Raw genomic sequence first — 16,033 nt, 5'->3', positions numbered from 1 at the left:
GAAAGAAAAAAAGAAGAGAGATGATGTGATGATGACACAGAATCCAACTCTTCCCTGGCTCAAGGAATGGGCAGAGATTGCTCAGCAGGGTCAGTGATACTCCTACCATTCGTGATAGGCTCATACCCAATCAGATGGTGCCAGGAAGCAGGGTAAATGCCATTTCAGTCAACCTCAGACTTATAATTTACCCATTCATGCTGCTGTGGCTTCTCTTATCCACGTCTACCAATCAAGCCAGAAAGGGCACTTGAGAATGGAAAACCAGTCACCGAAGTTTACCTTATAGAGGAAAAGGAGCCTTATTCACCAGGTGTCACTGTTGTCCCTTTTTGGAAGCAAAGAGCATCTCAGTTACTCCTCCAGAATTGCACCCTGAGGATGGGTGCAATTGTTGAAAGCGGGAGAAATGGAGATACTTTAAACTAAAAGTAACTTTTTTGGGGTGAGGGAGAGAACTAGGGATTGAACCCAAGGGTGCTCTACCACTAAGCTACATCTCTAGTCCTTTGTTTTTTGAGACAGGGTCTCACAAATTGCTGAGGTTGGCTTTGGACTTGAAATCTTACTGCCTCAGCCTCCTGAGCAGCTGGGATTACAGGTGTGCATCACTGCACCCAGCTAAAATCACATTTGCGTCAAAACATAAGTGTTTAGACAAGGATAATTCTATAAGAGCCCTCAAGATCTTACAGAGGGCTGGGGTTGTGGCTCAGTGGTAGAGCACTTGCCTAGCATGTGTGAGGCACTGGGTTCGATTCTTAGCACTACATATAAATAACTGAATAAAGGTCCATCAACATCTAAATATATATATATATATATATATATATATATATATATATATATATATATAAATGATCTTACAGGAAAAAAGGACCTAAAACCACTCCCCTAGTGACAACAGCATCTCCCTTAGTTTTCGAGGTGGTAATAAAAGTTCTGAAAACATACCCAAGGTCATAGGGCTGACACATGGGGATGTTCTGAGAAGACTAGAATCATTCAGACTCCTGCCATATTCTTAACCTTTTTTCTAAGTGATTTTTATTAATAATCATTATTACTACTGTTATTTGCATGGAGATCAAACCTAAGGGCCTCATGTGCTCTACCACCAACCTATACTCCCAACCCCCTCCTATTTGTAAAAAGCTCATTCTATTTATATATGATTAGAAGTTGTTTAATTTGTAACAACTTCTTTAATTTGTAATATCTTTACAAGTCCCTCCACCCGCAATCCTGGGGATTAAATCCAGGGTCTCATGCATGTGAGGAAAGTGCTTTACCACTGACTGAGCTACAACCACAGTCCTTTTTGAAACAGTCTCTCCAAGTAGCTGAGGTTGGCCTCAAATTTGGATTCTCCTGCCTCAGCCTTCCAAGTGAGTTGGGATTACAGTCTGGGTGTGCATCACCACACCCAGATTGTAAGATTTTTCATAAAAACAGATGTACAAAGCATGAAAAAAACGCCTTCAGAAATGTCCCATTTCGAGAAGATGGTCCCATTTTTCTACTGCTACCACATTGTCTAGGCCTGCACTATCTTGTGTGGACTCTCATCAGCCTGTCAGAGCCTTTGATGAAATGCACATTTTAAAAATGTATATTTAAATTTGCAGTGGCAGGTTTAAGAATGTTTCTGCTATGTTGGCTAACTAGATGGGCTAAAGTTGTACTTTAGACTTGAATAAGGTATCACACAGTGAAAATAGTTACTATTCTTAAAACTGTCCCAACCAGGACCAGAAAGGGCTCTTTGATGGCTCACCAGTCTCCAAAGACAGAGAGGTTCTAATGGCCAAAGAAATAATCCCAGGGCAAAGCAGGCAGTCCCTGTGTGTTATTTTCTTCCAGTAATGAGGACTGAGCTACATCCCCAATTCTTTTTATTTTTTGAGACAGGGTCTCAACAAGTTGTCTGGTCGGACTTAAATTTGTGATCCTTCTGCCTCTGCCTCCTGAGTTGCCGGGATTACGGTGTGTGCCATCATGCCTAGTCCTGGTCTTTTAGCTTTCAGAACATGAATTAAGTTGGCTTCCAGTCTGTCCTTTGAGACTTCAGGTCATGTCCAAGGCAGGAAGTTGCAATGTAAGAGTAGTCCCAGGAGCCAGTAAGTCAGGAAGTAACCTAGGACGTATTGTGTGACTGGAGAGCAGATTTTCCAGTTGTACAAAAGTTCCATGATAGAATTTCTGGGTATCTTTTGTCCTGGTGGGGAGTCTTCCACAAGAGGCTTCCAAGGCTCTGTCTCTAGGGATCTCAACAGTGGCTCTCGATCCTGAAGCAAGTAAGCTGGAAACCAGTACACAACAGGAGTGGAAGAGCCCAAAAACCTGGTGAGAACCTAGAAATCATAAGAATAAAATGCACACATTTATTGGAATGTCACTGATGCTAGCTGGACCAGCCTGGGGGCTTCTCTGCTGCTGGGAAAACTATGGCCCAGTAACTAGCAATGTATTGCACTGGAAATGCAATTAGAGCTGAGGAACTGCCTTATAAAAAGATATGATACCTACGTGGCAACCTCCATGTTAAAAATACCCATACCTTTAGACTAATTACCAAAACAGGCCAGTCAATACTAAAAACTCTTATGAGGTCTAATTTTAGCTCCAGGACTAGAGGCTATACTTTAGGCTGTACCTTGGGACTTGAAACCCTGAGAAGGTTCCCTTATCCTACAGGGATGGCAAAGTAGAGGGAAAGGGCAAGGGATCCTATGATTTGAACTTCCATCTTACTGAAGTTCAGAACCACATTTCCAAATGGACTCCCCCACCCACCCTGGAAATTGTGTGTGGCTGGCATTCACTCTACAAGTTAATCCAGTCACAAACACAGAATCCTACTTTCTACTTCCCCTGTGCCTCTTATCCACACAGCTCAGAGAACTGCACAAATACCAATGCCTACCTTCAAGAGGCAGCTACTGCTAAGGAGAGAGAGGACAGCACAGGGACAAAAGAATTCCTCAAGGGATGTTGAAACTGGGGCCACAGTCGAGAGCAAAAAATTGGATGTGAGATCAAACCTCTCCTAATCCTTCTGTATTGCCACCATCCCAAACATTGGATAAGATATCTCCCCTGAAACAGCACCTGCCTGAGCTCAGAGTACAGAAGCCAATGTGGGTATATATGAGGGGAAAGTCCCCTGGTTATCTTCACTGCTTATTCCTACATTTCAGCTCAATTCACATCCTTTCAAAACCCTCATGTCTTTGCACATGCTCTCCCACGTGCCTAGAGTATCATCCTCTGTTTTTTTTTTTTTTTTTTTTTTTTGGTATGGGGGATTGAACTCAGGGGCACTCAACTACTGAGTCACATTCCCATCCCCTTTTTGTATTTTATTTAGAGACAGGGTCTCATTGAGTTGCTTTTGAACTCACTATCCTTCTGCCTCAGCCTCCGAGCTGCTGGGATTACAGGAATACACCATGGCATCCAGCCCTCCTCTGCTTCTTATGTAAAAAATTCCTTCTCACTCTTCAGGACCCTGCTCAAATATGATACTTTTCTCAACTCCTCTGGTGAATTAGCTACTTCTTTTTCTTTGCTTCCACAATAATTTATCTAACCTTTTTTTTTTTTTTTAATCTTAAAACAAGCAAGTCACTTCCATCCCACTATACCATAATTTTATCTATCTCCCTGTTTATACCATGGGAGTCACTAAGGTAGGTAGCAATTTTATCTTACTTGTGTTTCACCTCACAGGTCTGACCCAGGGTCTTGTATAAACAAAACTCTCAAACAGGTGTTGACTGAGTAAGTACTGGTCACTGAAATGGGAGAAGTTTGCTCGTCTCTACTGTCCTTGGAGTTTTGCCTGTATTTGCATCCTTATCCCAGCCAGGAGTCCACCTCACCTGAACATGCATGCATAGACTTCCAAAGAGCAGCAGCACTGCAGCATGAACCAGGTACACAAACACCCGTGGACTGAGGAAGCCAGGATCGGGTTTCTCTAGGGTCTTATTGTTCTTGCTCCTCTGAAGCCCAAGTGTGAGGCAGAGCCAAGGGTGGGTGGTCACATATGTCCAAGTTGCCCAGGCAACCAATATAGCCACTGGTGCAGCCAGTAGAAAATTGGGCACCTGCCTAAGCTCATAGTATCTCAATAAGCCAACATTCCAGTATACATCCTGGATATAGTTATATATTAGAGGAAGGTTCCAAGAGCACCATGGTGGCTTATTTCCCTCTGTGATCCGGTAGCCCTTGTCCACAGCTAACTGCACCAAGGGTTCAGGAATGGAATGGGCTGAGCCTGGCAGACAGAACTGGGTATAGGCATAATACTGAAAGAGGGCAAAGGGAAGGCTGAGTGTTAGCACTGACAGGCACACAGAAGCCATCAGCTTAAAGAGTTGTTTCAGGGGGTTCAGTACCACCAGAGAAGAGAAGAAAACTCGGCATTGAGCATGCAGGAGGAAGCCGACACTGACCAACCCGTTGGCACGCACTCCAGTGGCAAGAGCAAAAAGGAGCCCACTAGTCCAGCTTCGGCCCCTCTCTAGCTGCCCCATGGCACTGAACGTCAGGAAGGCAAACAAAGCTTCTGAGTAACCCGCTGTCAGGAAAACATTGGCAGGGCTGAGGGAGAAGAGTAGTGCTGCATAAAAGGCCTGGCGGGGACAGCGCAAAACCACACAGCTTAGGTCATGAAGTGCAACTGTGGCCAGCACGGAGAACAAGGAGTTGAGTGATGCTACTGAAATAAGCAGGCAACTCCGCTGGCTCAGGAGCCCCCTCAAGGGCCTCAACAGTTCAGTCCCCACCAACAGAGCCAAGGGGAAGCCAGGGAAGAAGGCAAAGTTGTGCTCATAGAGGTATCCGTGCTCAGCAATGAACAAGAAGTGTTCAGCATCCCAGCGAGAGAGGCCACCCAGAAGACCTTCCACAAGCTGGTCCAAAGAGCCTGAGGGAGCTAGGCGGGGAGGAGAAAAGGCTTCTGCATGGTGATCTGGGATGACGACATTGAAGAGGGCCTGTGGGGTGAAGGAGAACCAAGATTCAGTTGAGTAAATGGGAGAAAAGTATTATCACTTAACAAAAAATCCTTGGGGAGAGGGAATCAGGAGCTTCATTTTTGACTAGTCATATCTCAGCTGGACACTGTAGTGCAAAAGTCAAGCAGGTGTGAGATGTTTGAATATGCAGGTGAGAAGACAGATCAGGTCTGAAGAGATAAACTGGCTACTGAAGTGCATGGATGGTTGTCTACAGGCTGAAGGAGACCACCTGGGAGGAAGGGCAGATTCAGAAGAGATCTGAGGATAGAGCCCTGGATTCATGAACATCTGGATGCTAGAAAGGGGGTGAGAATCCAGCAGTAAGATAAAGAAGGAAGAGTCAGTGATGAGGGGAGAAACTCAGGAGAGTAGGTGGCTTAGAACCAAGTGAAGGCCAGGTACAGTGATGCACACCTGTAATCCCAGGGACTCAAAAGAATTCCAAGTTCGAGGCCAGTCTCAACAATTTAGCAACACCCTCAGCAACTTATTGAGGCCCTGTCTCAAAACGAAAAATAAAAAGGACCCAGTGGCTCGGGAGGTTGAGGCAGGAGGATCACAAGTTCTAAGCCAGCCTCAGAACCTTAATGAGGTCCTAAGCAACTTAGCAAGACCTTGTCTCAAAGTAAAAAACAAAAAAAGGCTGGGGATATAGCTCATGGTAAAACACCCCTGGGTTCAATCTTCAGTAGCAAAAAAAAAAAGAGCCAAGGAAAAAATGAATAAAGAAGCTCTGTTAAATAACTGTTAAACACTGCTGATGGGCCAAGTAACATGGAGACTGAAAACTGACCTTCAGTAGTGAAGGCACAGAGGTACAGATATAGGTGAGCTGGGTTCAGCAATGTGAAGGTCATGGTGATTTGATGAGAATTATTTCAATGGAACTGAGGAGAGAGAAGGTTGTCAGAACTGGATTCAAAAGAGAACAGGAAAAGGGAAACTGGAATCAGTGCACAAAGTCAATGATTTTGAGGTGTTTTGCTATGATGGGGAAGAGAGAAAGCGGGCAGTAGTAGGTGTATGGCAATGTGGAATCAAGAGAAAAATTTTTTAGTGGTTGAATTAAGATTTGGAAATAAACATTTGCATGCCATTGGGAATAATCCAGTAAAAAGAAAACCACTGAGTATGTAGAAGAGAGGGGAGAATGGCTGGGCAGGCAATAGGGGATGGAATCTGCTAGACAGGTAGAAGAGCTAGCCCTAGAAAAGAGGACACAGTTCATCCAACCTTCAGTATTGAAAGCACAAAAGGTGCAGATGTAAGCAGGCTGATGGAAGTGGTGGAAACGTGGAAGGTTTCTTCAATTTTTCTGTGTTTTCATTTAGGAAAGCAAGTTATCAATTGACAGTATTGGGGAGAAACTGTTAAGAGATTTGAGGAAAAAGGAAAACAAGTTGCCTATTACCCTGGTTCTCAAGATAGGCTGTGCACTGAAATCACCCAGGGAGTTTAAAAGAAAAAAAAATATTGATGACTGGGTTGCTCCTCTAGATTTGATTTAAATAGTATAAGGTATAGCACTGGATTTTTTTTTTTTTTTTTTTTTTTTTGTCTCCCAGGTAATTTTGGGAGAAATTTATGAAAGAATAGGCTAAGAAAATACACCAAGATTTTTAGGTGGCACTAATGACTCCCTTGAGTTAGTAACCTTATAATTAAAAAAAAGATTAACTAGGTGCATGCCTGTAATCCCAGCAACTCTTGAGAGGCTGAGGCAGGAAGACTGCAAGTTCAAAGTCAGTCCAGCAACTTAGTGAGGTTAAAAAGCAACTTAGCAAGACCCTGTCTCAAAATAAAAAGTAAAAAGGACTGAGCATGTGGCTCAGAGAGAGAGAGAGAGACTAGTTAGTACAGTTTTGTGTTTTTCTCTGCAGAGATGCAGATGCGGGTATGGAGGAGGCACAGAACTGGATTTAACTAAGGTTGAGATTTTGCCTTGTGAATAAAACAAAGGAAGAGAGATGCAAGAGAGTTGAGTGTATATGCCTGGGAATGATTATAATGGAACATGGAATCTCAGCTGGGTAAGATATGGGAGAGGGACAGTGAAATAGCAGTAGGATCAATGGAATAAAAATCCTCAGGGGAAGAATTATGAGGGCTGGGGTAATAGGAATGAGCTGGAAAGACAGGAGATAGTGATGAGAGAATGGGATGCTTAAAACTGAGATTATTGGGCCATGATTGGGTGTTTAGGGTATGACTATGAGAGTGGTGAGGACAAGATCATTAGAAGGGGGCAGGACAAGGAAGTCCTGGAACACTGGATATGTCATCTTCATTAATACTGAAACCACAAAGACATCAATAGAAATAGTGCCAGAAAGAGTGACAGTGAACCAGGAGCTAAAACCTTCAAGGAGTAACTGTCATTGACAGAGATGACAGCAACAATGAAGGGTAACTAGGGATATAATCTGATGGCATGAGTTTTAGAGCTGGAAGCAGTGGGGAAGAGGGATAATGAAATAGTATTTACTGCTGAAGGTCTTTTTGCCCCATTAGATTGTCAGTTATTTAAGAAAAAGAAGACAACTTTTTACACTCACACTTTAGCACAGATCTTAAAATACAACAGATACTTAATGAAATTTGGGTGGTTGAATGAACTTCAGGAACTTGAGAAAATATACTGTTTACAAAATCACCAACTGAATTAGAATGCAGCTGTCCTGATTCCCTATCCCAGATGCTGATTTGCAGTATTGCTCCTTCAGTTCTGCCAATAGTCAACCAAGACTGGTGCAGGGCCATCACTGAGTCAGTCTCCCAAGCCAACCCATTTCTCTTTTTGATTAGATTATCAGGTCACTTCAAACAGTTTAAACAAATAGGACAAGAATGACAGTCACAGATAACAGCCCTAGCCTGTTGAAGATACTTTAACCAAACCTGAAACACAACAGAGCCTGCTATGCCTGATATAATGGAGGACAGAGGGAAGGTGGTTTCAACAAAGGAGCCTCAGAGAGAATGTGCTGGTAATAAAAGGGCATACATAATTATTTAATATAACATCTCTAAGGTGTTGAAACATATTTGACATCATTCACTCATTTATGAACATAATATAAAGACCTACTGGCATTGGGCACTGTGCTAGGCACTCAATAATTGCTACATATGTGAAATTTGATTACAACGTGTATCAAGGACAGCTTTGGGGGAAAGAGAGTTGCAAAGGGGCAAATGCACTTATATGTGGGCAAGGTAGCAAGGAGGGACTCCCAGGGGGAGTGAAGGAACCATTACTGACAAATGAATATACACAGATGGCTTCAGGACTTGCACAGTGCCGCCTCCCTATAACTGACTGATACACAGTTAGAGGGAAGCCAATTCTTTGAGCTGTCATACCCTGAAAATATCTTTGCCAAAGAAGATCATGAGATTATGGTCATTGGAAAGACCACTACTTTGGGAGGTAGGAAAGACCACTACTTTGGGAGGTAGGAAACCTGGGGTCTAACTCTGGCCCTTCTCTGTAGTTCTAGGGAAGTCATTTAACCTTTCTGGACTTCTGTTACTTCATGAGAAAACAGGGGATCAGTATCATTTCTAAGATTCCTGCTGCCTTTTCAGCTATAAAGTCTATGTCTCTACGGTTCTAACCACATGGAGGGCACACCAGGGAGGTGGAAAGAAGGGGGTCCATTCTTTGTGCATGGTCCAGTCATGTAACAACAGCATATTTAGGACTAAGAATCAGAGACTGACCTGCAGCATCAGAGACAGGACACGGCAGCTGACCGCAAACCTCAGCACCTCTTTCCGTGATGGGTCCAGGGGCCACATAATCTCACCACAAGAAATACAGGAGTGTTGCTACCAGAACTGAATTTCCTCAGCTTTCTAAACTCCAAAACCCAAGGAAGAAAACATGACATATGGGCCAAAAGCAAATGTTTAAAACATTCTTCATAGGAACCTCCCCCTTTGGCATTACTATGACAAACTTAACCACCTAACTTCCCAGAGAGAAGAATATCTTGAAGGCAGACAGGACCACTGGGTGTCACTCTGAAGCAGTGTATTTTTGTCAGACAACTTCTCACAAATAATTATGAAACTGGAAAGCTAAGCTCACAGAAAACCTTTAAAAGCCTGTTGAACCTGGGCACAGTAGCAAATGCCTATAACCCCAATGACTCAGAAGTCTGAGGCAAGAGGATCACCAGCTCAAGGTTTAGCCTGAGCAATTTAGCAAGACCCTGTCTCAGAATAAAATTCTGAGATGTATGTAGCTGAGTAGTAAAGCACTTGGTCAGTATGCACAAGGCCCTGAGTATAAATCCCAGTAATGGTGGCAGGGATCTGTGTGTGTATGTAGTCTGTTCAGTGTTCTTGTGCAGGAACTAAAGATCTGAGTTTAAGTCCTAATTGTTACTTGCAAGTTCTCATTAGTCCCTGAACCTCAGTTTTATGTATAAAATGGGACCTGACTTATCTCTTTTGCCTATGTTACAAACTGTCATGATGGTGCAGGGGACTACCATGTGAAGTACTACACACATCTATGTTGTGGTTGCTATTATTTGATGTGTGACCTTTCCCTCTTGCCCAGAATAATAAACTAGCTCCCAAACCAGACTCCTAAAAGTGGGGCACAGAACCATACTGGAAGACCATAATAACTACACATGCCAGCTTAGCTCTCTGATGTGTGTTCAGCTGGTCTGTTAAATTAAGTGGAGAAGGAAAAGAAAACCACCACTCAGCAGGACTTCAGCCAGCTCCCATTGCTAAAACAAACTTAGGGTAAAGACGGAGTCTACTACTAGGGATGGAGAAAACTGTTATTTCCCATCTCTTTTCTGGAGTGGCAGCAATGTGTGAACAATTCAAGGCAAGGAATACACTTTAAGACATTTTTAAAAAATTTCTTGGGCAAATTCACAACAGCTCCTACAGAACTTTCAAACACCAGCCTGGGAAATCAGAAAAGAAGGCAAGAACATAAGAAACAGTTTATTGATTTCGAGTAAAGAACTACACCAAGCTAAAAGAAAAAACTATTTAAGCAGAAATATTTTAACAAGGAGGGCTGAAAGGCTCTTCTTTCTCTTAACTGGCAAATACCTACCAAACCTTTAGTTTTCAATTATTTCTAGAATTCTAACTAGATGTGCTATCCTCTCACTACCCTCTGCCTTGTCATCTTTACTGCTACTACTTGTAGGCTCTGTGAGGACAGGGCTTCAGAGCACAACTGCATTCCCAGGAACTAGCATACAAACGGGACAGAAGCCTGTGTTCTGAATGAGCCGAAGTGGTGGAGACGGGACACAGTATCACCAGTTCATTAATTCAAGATATAAAATCACTGCTCCAGGTATTCCTCCCTTCATATCTCATGTTAAGAGTAATATGACAAAGTCACAGATGTCAGAGGAAAATAAAATTTCTCTAGAAAGGGAGTCAAGTTGGCCAAAAGCAACAGTCCTCTTTTCTTGGCACAAGGGGGCGCCTGCTGCTTACTCCATCAACAGGCCAAGAGGAAGGGAGGGGCCCCCTAACTCTGGGTTTTCTCAAGAAAATTCAGTTTTAAATGTAAGCTTCTGAAAACCTCAGAGAGCAGCGATGCTTTGTGAATCCACCCAATATCTTCACATCTCACTCGCTGAATCGAGAGAAATCACAGACAGGCACAGCCCAACCTCACGTTGCTGCTCCTCTATCCTAGGGCGAGTTCACTCTTTCTCATCCTTGGCTTTCCACCCACGCACAGGAGAGAAGTTGCAAAAAAAGCACTTAACCCACCTCTGCCTCTTGACCAGACTTGCATTCTTCCTTTCCTCCTTTCAGAGTCAAGCTCTGGCCTCTGCGACCACAGGAAATTTGTAGCCCACAATTAGATTACAGGTAGAACAAGCAAAAGCAAAAGAAAGCCAGTCAGTTCTCCCTCTCTGCTATTTGCCAACCTCTTTCCAACAAACCCCTTGCCAAATCACTAACTGGCAGGGCGCTTACGGATCAAATAGTTTCAGTCTTTTATTTTTCCGTGAGATAAACAGGCTCCAGAGATCTCATTAGACACTGTAAGGCCAGTATAATTACCATCGCCATTTTATGGATGTGGAAACTGAGGCTCACCAGGGCCAAGCGACACACCCGAGACTACTTTAAAAGAGTTTTATGTTCTCTGCTTTTTAAACCTCACCCCCAAAGGGTATATGTCTCCCAGACAGGACCATAACCCAGGCCTCCAACGCCTAGCGCAGTACTTCCTCCAATGATAAGAGCTCCTGCTGAAATGCTTACGGTAGGTGGGCCATATCTGGGAATTTGAGAAGGCCTGTTAACTGGAGCCCTAGAGCCTCTGAGTTAGACTAACATCCTCGGTGGGGTAAAGTCGCTCAGACCCAGGATCCTCAAGGCCTAAGGCCTCGCGGACCGTCCCGAGCCAGGAGCCGCCCTTTGCCAGCCTTGCCATGTCCGGAGCCTGTCCGAGCCTGCTGCTTTTGGACACCGAGCTATCGGGTTCTGAGCGTCGCTCTCACCCCAAACGAGCCTCGGCCCTGGGGATACTCCCGAGGGAGCCGGAGTCGGGACTCGCAAGAGGGCCGGAAGCAGGCGAGGGCGGGAGGCCGTAAAGGAAGAGGCGGCGCCGGAGGCCGCTATGGCGGAGAGGCGGGGCTCCACGCTTCTCTTCAGCCGCCGCCTCATTTCCCTCGGCCTCGGTTTGACAGCTTCCCTCCCCCCCAGAACTCCAGGGCTCCGGAGCTGGCGCCCGAACCCTCAGCGCCCGCCCGTCCGGTCCTCCCCCTCCAGGCCGACCCACAGCACCTCCATCCGGGACCTGCGCGGCCCGCGCCTGCGCGCCTACTCCGCCGACGGCGGCCCCGCCCCGCTCCTGCCCGGACTCGGAGTGGCCCCGCCTCCCTCTGCGGCGGCCATGTTGACTCCGGGCTAGCGGGGCGGGGACCAGGGTCCCGCACGGCTCAGCGTAGCACCTTCCCGCCTTGGTGTGACACCTGAGGAGTTCTCTCTCGTGCTGTGCCTCCTCCCAACCCGCTAGCCCTCGCCTTCAGTCATTGCGCCGAGGCCGCAGTGTCAGCGACGGCGCTCTTGTCCCAGTTCCACCCCGCGAGCGCTCACGGAGTTCCCGATGTGGGCGGAGGCTCTAGTAGTTGGGGACTGCCCCGCGACCTCTTTGTAGAAGCCTGAGCCGTGCTTTCCGTGGTGTTTGGCAACGACGGCTCAGCACAGGGCCTGGCACAAAATATACATTCTCTGAATAGCCAAAGAAAAACCTCGTTGGGGTTTCTGTGGCTAGCAGAGGCACCCTGAGTCCTGGGTGTGAAGAAAGTGGGGGATCCCCAAACTTTCCCCTCCTGACTTCCAGCGACCTCTGTCCTGCTTCAGACTTCAGCCCCACCTGAGGTGGCCAATGAGGATGGTGAAGGAAGCCGCAGAGAACAGCCTCAGGACTCCTTTCTTCTGCCTCACTCAGTTTCTCTACTGGGAAGTGGGGCCAAAAAAGAAAAAAAGGAAGCTAACTCTAATAAACCGTCTGTTAGGGAGGAGCGACCAGTTGGTTCTCCTGTAACGGAAACTGTTAGAACAACTTTGCCCCCCCCCCCCCCCTTTAAAGGAAACAGATAATAAATCCTTCTCCGTTGGCGGATTTCATGTTTCTTAGGATTCCAAAGCCTTCTGTGGTTTCAGTTATCCGCCCTCCAAACGAAGCCAGAGTCTGGGTTAGCCTCTGGCCACAGCCGGACTGAGGGAGGGGTTTATCTTATACAGCAGCCACTGGTGTGGGTGGGAACAAAGAGATGGTTGCTATCTCTCCAGGCAAAGAAAACTAGCCCACATCAGTGCTGTGGAGACTAAGGACTGTATCTTTTGATTGTTTTATAACTCATTTCAGACCCTAAGACCTAAACTGCCCCAGGTATTTGTTGTGTGTAAGGTGAATAAAGTACAGGGCACATTTCAGTGGTTGTGTGGTGGAGAAGGGGGAAAATGGAGTTTAGAAGGCCCTTCCCCCAGGTTTTTCAGTGGCACTCATTTGTTCTCACTCCAGAGGCCTGTGAGAGAAATGGCAAAGCCTCGGGGCACTCTTGTGATTGGGGCCCAAGGTTGTGACTTGAATCTCTAGAAGCCCAGTGAGGCTCCAAGCAGCACTCTTGTTTGGAAGGACAAAACTGAGAAATGAACTGTCCTTGCTCTGTGAATTCACAAGAGAAAAAAGACAAGCATTCTCAAGGTTCCCTCTGTCCATATGAAATTTCCTCAAAAATCTATTTGTAAAAAGGCAACGGTTCTCTGGTGACAAGTCAGAGTGTTTTCTAAAAGCTCAACAGTCACCCTTTAGAGGTACAACTATGTCCAGATCTTTAGTTCTACTTTCCTGCAATTTCTCCTTACCTTCTCTGCTACCCAACCCCCTCCTCTTCCGCTCTGTTTCCTGTTTCATTTTCTGGCTCCTGCTCCGACAGGAAAACAAGGAAGCTGAATCTTGTGCTCTCAAAGCTCTTCAGATTGGAAGGCAGCTAGGTGGGATAGGAGGGGGTTCTGGGACTCCAGGGCTGTGTGTAAGTGAGGGAGGTGAAGGAGGCAGCTCTTTTCAGGCTGCTTTTATAGTCTGCAGCTAAAATGGAGCCTGCATCAACACAGCCAGCCAGTTGAGCTACCAGAACTGTGGAAAGCAAGTGAGACAGCCATCCCAGAGCCACTTCTATTAAGAAGCAGATATCCCATATTACCAAGAAACAGTTTCATAATACAAATCCCTAACCTAAACAATAAGCAGTTCATTCACTATTTCTAGAATCCTAGAATTCAAGAGGGTCACATCATGTGTGTTCCTTGAACTTGCCTGGCTCTCTGCTCTTTTCCTCTGCTTGAAACATTCTACCACCAGCCCACCCTTTGGTCAGCCCACAAATGAGACCGTTTGGGTCTGAGTGGGCATGTCAGCTTCTCAGAGAGGTTTTCTGTAACTACCCGGCCACAAACATCACCCTGTATATTTTCTTCATAGCACCCCAACACCACCTGCCTCACCTGTCTGTAAATTTGACTGTTTGTCTGTTTGACTGTTTGTCTGTTTCCCTCTTCTGGAATGTAAGCTGAATGTAATGGAAAAGCAGAGGCCTCATTCACCAATGTATCCTCAGTGCTCAGGAGGGTGCCTTGCACATTGTGTGTCTTCAGTTAAGTTCTGGTGAATAAGTCAACTTGTTAAACCTGATACCTATAATTTATGGACAAGGGAACTAAGGTTCACAAAGAAGAAGTGACAGACCTGAAGTCACACAGTGAGTGGCAGAGGTAGGACTTGAATTCAGGTCTCAAGTTTTCCAAGGTTAATTCTGTCATTCCGTGCTATTAGTCTTTCCTAGGTTTATTTCTTTAATTCTCTTTATTCCACACAACTAAGCATCCTTATGGGCTATGCTAAGAATCCTATGTAGGGCATACCAAGCCTAAATATCTCCACCAAATTCTTCTTACCTGTTTGATTTATTCAACAATATAGGAGTGCCCACCATACGATGGGATGAAGTTGTACTACTAAACAAAACGACACAGCCCTTGCCCTCTTGGGGATGATAACATCTACCTCAGAGGATTTATGATACTTGGTATAAAGTGCTCAATAAAGATGAGCTGCTATAGCCAGGTATATTGGTTCATGCCTATAATCTCAACTTCTCAGGAAGATGGCTGAGGAAGGAGGATCACAAGTTGGAGGCCAGCCTGGGCAACTGAGGGAGACCCTATCTCAAAAAAAAAAAAAAGAACTGGGGTAGTAGCTCAGTGTGAGGCCCTGTATCCAATCCCCAGCACACACGTACACACACAAAGCTGTTATAACTCCTCCAACTCACAAAAAACCCCAAACAAAACAGCAAATGATGCGTGATTTTTCCCACTGAAGGTGTGGAGGAGGAAATCAGGTAGTTCTCATGGAGCACTCACCTTCCAGCATCCTGACCACTCATTCTGTAGCTGTCTCTCCTTGCTCCTGTCTCCACATCTGGAGATGACCTTGGCCCCAGGCCAAGCAGAGTGACAGCCCAGTGTATCTATCTACTCTCAATGGTAGTTCCAAAGGATGCTGGGTGACATTTACATCCATCCTGACAACTAAGGTGGCATCAATCAGGTCTTGGACATTTACCAAAAACATTCTTTTTGCCTTCTACTGGATCACTCAAAGGTGCCCTAAGCCAAAGAACCTGCCCTGTCTGTAATCATAGGAACCAAACGCTGATGCTTCAAAGCCCTTGGGACACTTTTCACCCTTCCCAGTTTGCCTTTCAGAAGTTAGAAAACCTTGATTCTACTGAGAGGCCTCGTGGGAAGGCCTTAACCACTTGGGGGTGGTAGTGTCTGCAAGGCAAAAGAGCCAATGAGATTGAGAGTATTGTTTAGGCTGGACTTGGCTGCTGTCCAGCTATGAAAAAAGGTTAAGGTCATTTGGGGGGTGGGGAGGGAGGAGCCTGGGAAAAGAACTACTGGCCACACCCCTGGGTTTTCTACTGGCAAGGTTCTATTTACTTCTCAAAAGCAAATTACTCACAGCTCAGTGGTTAGCAGTTCTCTTGGCCTGTGGTAACTCCAGTCAGAAACTGGAGACCAGGCTAGGCTTCCCCTGCATTGCAGGAGAACAGATGAAAGGAACCCAGGAAACCCAACTCCTAGGTAATGCTCCACACACAGCCCAGAAATGCACTTTCCAGATTAGAAAATGGAGCAAGAGGCCCAGAGCAAAAATAGCCATTAGCAATATTGCTTACCAAAATGTAGATATGATAAGATTCCCATTAACTTTTTTTCCAGAAGAGTTCTAGGAAGGCATCTTGGTTGACAAAGACTTTTCACTTCTCAATAAATACTAAATATTCATCTCTCTCCCTGACCCAAATAATAACAGTCACACTTAGTTTGATGAACACTTGACTGAAATTCTTGGGACAAATTTATATTATGCAAAGTACAATAAAAACCAACCTTGCTTGTTGTGCTTGACAGTTGGACTGCTA

The 16,033-nt window shown here is 45.3% G+C and overlaps 1 protein-coding gene across 8 annotated transcripts; it reads right to left on the bottom strand.

Moving 5' to 3' along the window:
- Positions 1-1,713: 1,713 nt before the first annotated feature.
- Positions 1,714-12,505, bottom strand: PIGV (phosphatidylinositol glycan anchor biosynthesis class V). Of its 8 annotated transcripts, none has more exons than XM_079114812.1 (5): positions 12,415-12,505; positions 10,797-10,857; positions 8,754-8,888; positions 3,885-5,006; positions 1,714-2,354 (listed from the first exon to the last, which is right to left on the bottom strand). In XM_079114812.1, the coding sequence occupies exons 3-5, from the start codon at positions 8,829-8,831 to the stop codon at positions 2,073-2,075; spliced, it is 1,482 nt and encodes a 493-aa protein (XP_078970938.1). In that variant the 5' UTR covers positions 8,832-8,888; positions 10,797-10,857; positions 12,415-12,505; the 3' UTR covers positions 1,714-2,072. The 8 variants fall into 8 exon arrangements, with proteins under 8 accessions (XP_078970938.1, XP_078970935.1, XP_078970937.1 ...); XM_079114809.1 differs by lacking the exon at positions 12,415-12,505 and adding an exon at positions 11,823-12,334; XM_079114811.1 differs by lacking the exon at positions 12,415-12,505 and adding an exon at positions 11,298-11,675.
- Between the last annotated feature and the right edge of the window lie 3,528 nt (positions 12,506-16,033).

Source organism: Sciurus vulgaris (assembly GCF_902686455.1).
Source record: "Sciurus vulgaris genome assembly, chromosome: 1".
NCBI lineage: Eukaryota > Metazoa > Chordata > Mammalia > Rodentia > Sciuridae > Sciurus > Sciurus vulgaris.
The sequence above is the reverse complement of the archived record's forward strand: the minus strand, read 5'-3'. Positions and strand labels throughout refer to the sequence as shown.